Source organism: Penaeus monodon, chromosome 40 (genome assembly GCF_015228065.2).
Source record: "Penaeus monodon isolate SGIC_2016 chromosome 40, NSTDA_Pmon_1, whole genome shotgun sequence".
In the NCBI taxonomy this organism is placed as follows: Eukaryota; Metazoa; Arthropoda; class Malacostraca; order Decapoda; family Penaeidae; genus Penaeus; species Penaeus monodon.
Genome location: NC_051425.1, coordinates 13,850,980 through 13,858,847, shown reverse-complemented (window position 1 = coordinate 13,858,847; position 7,868 = coordinate 13,850,980). Strand labels below are relative to the sequence as shown.

Here is a 7,868-nt window from a genome sequence, read left to right as displayed (position 1 = left end):
AATAATGATTCTTTGGAATATCTTACAACATAGCAACACTTTTGATGCCTATAAACCAAGAAAAATTAAACTTAAGATCCTTCCTCAATGTCAATAATGCCAAAGAAAGCCAACATTGTTGAAGTATAGTGAGGCAGATATGCATAAGAGGAGTATGTAATGAGTCCAAATATTGACAGAAAGAAAACATTCATAGCCAATTTCTCATTGGGTTCAAGCATGTACAAGGCTGTGTTCAGTTCATAACGTCGATACCAGTTAGAAAAGGCTTTGCGAATTGGACTTAACATTTTACCAATATTACTTTGTTAACCTCTGTTGCCAATGAAAAAGAGCAAACCTAAAGTGTCTATTCCTTCGGCTTTTCTTCCGAAGGAATTTCCTCGATTTTGGGAATCTCAATTTTCAGTTTCTTCAGTGCTTCTTGGACACAGCTTTGGTACTGCTTGAACACTGGCTCACACGTGGAGTCGTCCAGAACTCCTCGCAGGAACTTTTCACTGTACCACTGATTGAAACAGTTGTCATACAGTGACTTTAGCTCTTGGCAATCCTTGCTCACACTGTTCATGGGAAATGGTTTACAGAAGAATCAAAAAGATTTTACAGCATACTAACAATCTGTGATGAATTGGTAAATAAGAAGTTTTTAAAAAACAATAAGTTCAAGTGTAAGCAATGCCTATGATATTACTGTAATTACTAGTAACTGATAATAACCGACTGAAAAAAATTATTAAGTAGACTTATTTTTCTTTCTTGAGTCCACCACCTTGTATATCTTAGACAGCAAGTAAGCCGAGGCTCCAACTTCACCAATTACTGCCCCAATGCAGCAAGTCAAAGGCCAAACCTGTGATGAAACAAATATCAGTTAATTTACAGAGAAGTAATCCCTTCCTAAAGTCTACAGTTGTGGCATGGAAGGATACATGAATTATAAATGGTCAATTAACCCATTGCCTCCAGGAGAAATTTGGGTACACTTGGCAAAACATGATTTAAATGTTTTTGCATATTCCATGATGCACAAATTTCATTTTAGCAACTAGATCAAACCCGTAGTAGCCTGATTATGTAAATTAGGTGTATTATTACACTATGTAAAAGATGGAATATGTTTTACAAAGGAATAAAAATGGGATTTTCTTTCATTTCTGTAAATCTTATTCTTTCAAATAAGGGATTGTATGCAGTTACATACAAGACTGCTATTCCTTCTTTTGAAATAAGAGATTTTATGCAACTATATATAAGAGTGGTATTCCTTCTTTTGAAATATGAGACTGTATGCAATTATATACAAGGCTGCTACTCCCATGGATTCAGTACTTCCCTTTTGTGTGTTTAAATTCAAGAGAGTCACACAAGCAGAGTGCCATATGACAAAATGAGTGGCTTGCACAAGGAGATTGCTCATGTAAACTGGAGTGAAGATTACTTCAGGTTCACAGCAGCAGCAAGAAAGTCTACATTTTTAGTGTGTAATATCTTCCAAGGATAAAAAACAGATGATTCACATGCAAAATATCCCTCTTTATACATAACAATAACCAATCAGAGAATTATACATCCTGTTCTATCTCAGGCAATGCCCAAGGGCATGTGACATGACTGCATAATGTCTTCTGGAAGTTCATGTCATCCATAGCCATGACGAAACCAGCCATGACATGACCTACATGTCATCCAGGGGCAATGGGTTAAGTTAGTCTAGTTGAATGGGTAAATGATAGAAATAGGAAGGATAGAAATGAAAATTAATAACTTCCCAGAGCAACAGATGTAAATGACATTTCTCTGGTATTTCTGATGAAAATATAAATCAAAATAAGTTCATCCCATCTCACACTTTGCAAAGTTATTCTTTCTCACTTTCACATTTTCTACATTTGTTCGAGTATTGCAAGTAACTTCTACCTCTATAAAATATCTATTTACTTTCTTTTGCAATACAAAACAAAAGTTCCCTACCCTAATCCAGTATAATATTTTCAAATTTTCCTCACATAATTTTGACAAGTGCATATTCAAGCTAATAACCAAAGTACCTGATATATCTACAACTAAAGTGAAAGCTGCCACAACCTGAACACTGCAGTAATGCCCAAAACCTCAGAAAACCACAGACCTGCCAAGGTGTGTCCCAGTCCAGCGGAATAGGCAAAGCACCAAACCAAGCTCCCACGACTGCGGTGAGACTCTGGAGTACAGGTTCTTCCTCAAAACTTGCTCTGTAAATGCATTTTTCCCATTTTTAAATCATGCATGTAAATTTGTGTTTGATATTTGCACAGATAAATGATACCTCACATTTTATATAAAGAGTGTGACTCCATTTCATATAAAATAAGTTGGCAGTATTAAGTGGCAATAATAATAGTAATGCAGAAAAATTAATTCAAGCTATGATATGCTATTAAAAAAACAGTAACTATGAAAAATTGGAAAACAGTAAAAATCATACATTACACAAAACACTAATCATTAGTAACACATACAGATAAGCCTTCAGAAGGAGGAAATATGTATCCCAACTGTGACAAACCAGATAATTTACAGAAAAATATGACAGAAGAAGCCACCATACAAAAATTTGCTTTTTGGATAGCGATTCTCACTTTGCAATAAACCTAGTTGACGTTCAGTGTGTTTTTTCTACCATTATGTTAAACACAGCACAATATAATTATCATTCGAAGAAAAAAGTACCAGAGGAGCACCAAGAAACTGTATACTAACCTTTCAATAATAACACCAAGAGCACCAGGGCCAAGGGTTACAAGGGGTCTGACAAATGCTAGAGATGCAACTAGTATGCTGAATGTGAACGTCTCCTCAATATTCCTGTAAAATAAAAAAGCAAATGAGTCAACAAAAATTATAAAATTGGAAAAACAATGAATACAAGTCAAACAGCATCAATAGGCTTGTCAAGTGGCAAATCAACGAAAATGCCTCATCAAAGAAGAATAACCTCAAAATAACAGCAATCTCCCTCACCAAACCACTAAAATGTCACACAAAGATAGAAAGGAACAAAAATAAATAAGTGAACAAAAGTCCAGTGAAATATCAAGCAACTGGGGACTGCTTCTGCCCATGCCAAACCAAGTTGGGCACTTTGTACTGGCAGCCACTCAAGTGAAAAATTAGAAGCAGGGAAACCAGACATTTTCCATTTCTCTAAAATTTTGACACGTACATATATGATCCTTCAGTAAATGGGGTTAAAAATACACTCCATTCATTCTTGACCAAAAAAGTATGTAGTTCTTCTGTGCATCAATGTGCATGGAGCAGATACCTGCCATCTGCCATATGCAATCAGTGCTTCAGGGCAGGCATAGAAACAAACCAATTTCAGGATATTAGCAAAGAACAAAAAGATAATATCAAAATAAACACAGCATAATAATGCCCTTTCTGCAACAGTGATGCAACCTGTTTATGAGACATCAACATAAAAATATTGATTTTCTGGGAAAATATACATTTAACTGAAGTTACATGTTTGCAAGTGCCTGGCCCAAAATTTCTGAACTAGTGCCAGATTTCCAGAGGAATTGAATTACAGGCAGACAGATTAATGAAAATCATCTTGTATTACATATTTTGCATATCGCTAACAAGTTTCTCATTATAGATATTCAATGACAACACATCAATGTCTTTTTTTGTGTTTGGGCCAAGAAACAATTTCTATAAACCTACCCATAGAATAACTACATATTTGTGCAAAACCAACACTACTATTAATGCTCTACAAAATGGAAAACAACACAATCCAAATTTCTAGAAAATAGTGAAATTTACACTATTCTGAATAAAGAATTACAAAAATACTTACTCAATCAAATATGCTCCGTACAGCACAGTTACAATGTGTGTGAGGCATACACTGAAGATGCTGAGAATCACCACCAAGAAGAAATCAACAAGCTGAAACAAGAAAAAAAGTTGTAAGAGAATCCCCAATGTTATGTATTGTTCTTTATCTAGATTACATTTGAAGTGTAAAACAATGTTATTTATGTGATGTAAAGAATATTTTACTGATAAATTGATGAAATGTCAGACAACTTTCCTCTACGATATTTCCTGCACAAACTGAAAATTTTATAAAGCTATTTGATACTAAGACATGACAGTCGCGGTGGCTCTTTTGGTCTTCATCCATCATTGTTTATGTTCATTTAAACTGACAAGTACTGTCTAGAAGCATATTGGAGAAAACAATTCCTGTACATTAAACCAATGACCACTACCCTTAACTCAACATGCAAGGACCATTTCATGTTTCTTATCGGGCATTACATACTCCAACTTTTCAAGGTAATTCAGAGCCATTTTTTGTATCATAAAGATATGTGAATTGTTGTATAGGTAGGTGTCAGATGGGAAATACATTGAGTTTGTGGGATATACACTGATATATTTAGGAATTTATCATCAAATAAGGAACCAGTCCCAGCTTTATTTTGTCAGAATGTTTGTTGAGAATCTTTGCTAACCTTAACCCCTATGATCTGGATGACATGACCATCACATCAAGAAAAAATTTGTTTTGTGGGGCAGGTGACGTGAACATGCCATTATGGAAAATACTGGGTAAGGGCGGGGGTGATGGGAATTTTGAGAACTTTGGCTGAAGACTGGAAGGACAGGAATGGCTCGCCACAAAGCTCTTGGAGGGTAATTGGACTCAGTGAGAATTTAGAAGGGGGTCTTGCATTTTGCTTCCCCAGCACCCAAAAAAATAATTACCAGTTATTCAGTCAGATTAGTCTTTACAGATACATACTGTATATTTTTTAAATATAAGAAACTAAATATCTCTGTTTCCCTTTCACATAAAGTACCTGTATATCTTTCTCTATTGCAGTAAATGATTCCTAACCTCAAACTTGACCAAAGAATTCATAGGTTGAATGCAAAAACTATTGGGTGGGCTGAAGAGTCTTCAAAATATTGTTTTTGAACTGCCTTAAAAAATCTATATATTTTTCACTATTTTCTTGAATTTAATTTTCCAATTTTAAGATAATTTTATTTAACAATTTTCTAATATAGAATAACAAAAACAAATAACATGATAGCAAAAAAAAATCATACAGTTTCCCTCTCAATAATCTAAGGCACGTTCCACCTATAAATTTCCAGTGTAACTGACAATAAATCATTACATAACTAATGTAAAAGCAAAATACTCTCAACCTTCATCCTTTACTGATAAAAAATTGACTTAAGTGTTTTTATTTTACCACATATGCCTTTTTTTGGATAAGAACAATCATAAATCAGAAAGTTCTGGATATTCAATTCCTCTACAGACAATGACCATCGAAAACTGCTCTTGTCATGGTGCTTATTATTTAATAAAGTTTGATAATTTGTGCAGTATGGACCTAGTAAATTGAATACATGTATGCATTTGCTGTATTGGTTGTCGTACAGTATACACAGATGATATATCCAAGAGGTGTACCATAAAATAAGGAGCCAGTCCAAGTTTTATCCTGCTAGAATATTCATGAAAGGATGTTTGCCATCAGCATAGCACCAATAGGGGCAGAGGTAGGAATGATCAATATGCCAATGTCAGGGTTCAACTTTATAAAAAAGACAAAGGAATCAGAACAGTCAAGGTCAACGGAAAAACACCAGAGGAAACATACAGGAAGGTTTACTGATAAAGGCACTAAATTACACTACACATATACATAAGCAAATATGTACAATTAGGAGCGTGAGGGAGAGAGAGAGAATCCAGCAGAGCAGGCGAGGTCACATGGCGGAAGGGAGCACACAAGTCAAAAGTCACGGGACAACTGCTGAATTTTTTGCTGGTGCTCCTTTTATGTGCCGCACCGATGTATAGGCTAGATACCCTCGTTCCCCACGAGGCGTACGAGCCAATCGGAAAGGACTTAATCCCGCCTCACAGAGTGAGGTAAACATCGGCGAAGGTGCAGAGTAATCTCGCAGTTGTGACAAATGCTAATGCCCTGATGTAACTATATATGACAAGTTTTTAGTCTCACATAGCCATCCAACCTTGCAATTATTATTCCTTGTTTCAATTATGGACATTTTAATGTGTGAAACTGTGGTTATTTACCATCACAAATGATATAAATGAGTTTTGGTAACTGTTTACAAAGTGACTGCACCCCTCTGATGGCAAGTCCCCATTACTTCAGCCACTTCTGTGAAATCCATAAACATCCCTGTATGAACCAAATACCTTCTTCCTAACCTGGAGGCTCTGCCCCTAGACCTCCATCAAATCACCATATTTCCCTATCAGGGGCACTGCACATGGACCTCTACCTGATTGCCATGAACTTGCTCTCCACACAGCAAGTTTCTGACGTTCTATGGCAGATTATTTCATATATTAGTTAGCATTCCCCCTGCCCCCTTCTTTTTGATATTGTCATTATATGTTCCCATACATTTATACCAAATTATTACATGTTGAATAACTTTCTTATTATCAACATGCAAAGAAAATACCATATATGAAAGACATTTTATTTTCAGTCTTCTGTCCATTACAGACAAAATTTACATTGTTCTATATGGCTGTGGAAAACTGAAACTATACCCTATATATACCACTTAAAGACTGAAAGAATACTCCCTAAAAGATAAAATGAAATAAAATTATTATGTATAAATAGATTCCTAAAATTAGTATAAAATGAATAAATATACAATATGATTGCCTAAACTTCCTCTTTCCTTCCCATAACATTAATTTACAAGTTTACTAACATTTAACCTGTTTGTTCTTTTGTCTGAAGAGCAAAAACAAATGTTCCTTACATATTTACTTGTTCTCCATGGTTCAGTGATGGAACGGTTGTGCAACATATATCCTTTTCATGAGGTTTTACATGTCCATCAGTTAGTTGCAACTCTAATCAATCCTAAAAGGTTATTGATGCATAACTGTAATGGAAAAGGAAGGGAAAGATAATACCAGACAATTATACCAGATACCACTATTTGGTAATTCAACTTCTCAGTAGTATTTATCATTTTTTAAATGGTGAACCTTTTGATGGGAAAGTATCATATCATGTTTCCTTGCACTTGTTTGTCTCGGTGGGAGAATATCAGTAGTTTTCTTCCAAAATGCTGACAATCCCCTAAGTAACATATAACTTGATTATATAAGATACACATTTGCTTCAAACCTGAACAAGAGAGAACAAGTAACCATGCATGGATATTTTTTTTTCTTCTGATGAGTAAATTATCAAGTCAAAATGGTATTCATTTATAAATGATTTACAAAGGGAAAAGCAAATCTAGGCAATAGATCGTTACATCATGGATTTATTTATATATTTTTTTTTTCTACTTAACATTTTTATATAATTTTTAAATAAATTTCTAGGTCAATGGAAGCATATATCTTTAGTGAGAGTAGGCTGTAAGCTATACATGGGAATTAACATTCAATTAGGAAATTGAAAATGGGAATGTCTGTTTCTTCATATACTTTCTTACACATTTCATTTCAAATATTAGAAATAAGTGAAAATGTTTGGTTAGACTTCTTTATGATTGTTTATTTAATATCAGCGTTTACAGTGCAAGCACTAGAATTACCAGATAAAATCCCCATTTGATAACCTGCAAATTTATTTGGCCAGCTGTACATAGTACATAGAATCAACAGAAAAATACTCAGAAAATTCTGAAGAACAACAAATCCACTTGGAATTGCAAATTAGTAAGGTATTTTTGGTAATTTTCTAGAATCACTCCACACCTGATAGGTGGAGAGGGCATGAGAAATTGTGAGGAAATGGCAGGCTTAGATTATATAGCACTTATGTATTTTTGTCATTCCA

General features: G+C 34.6%; 1 protein-coding gene across 1 annotated transcript in view; it reads right to left on the bottom strand.

The window, feature by feature from the left end:
- Positions 1–216: 216 nt before the first annotated feature.
- LOC119597785 (phosphatidylinositol-glycan biosynthesis class F protein-like) overlaps positions 217–7,868 on the bottom strand; it is an 8,922-nt gene continuing 1,270 nt past the window's right edge. The window contains exons 2-5 of the mRNA XM_037947420.1: positions 3,851–3,942; positions 2,743–2,847; positions 2,132–2,234; positions 217–853 (exon numbers count right to left, since the gene is read on the bottom strand). Of these exons, the coding sequence (XP_037803348.1) occupies positions 737–853; positions 2,132–2,234; positions 2,743–2,847; positions 3,851–3,942 (417 nt within the window). The 3' untranslated portion in view covers positions 217–736. The remainder of the gene's footprint in view (positions 854–2,131; positions 2,235–2,742; positions 2,848–3,850; positions 3,943–7,868) is intronic.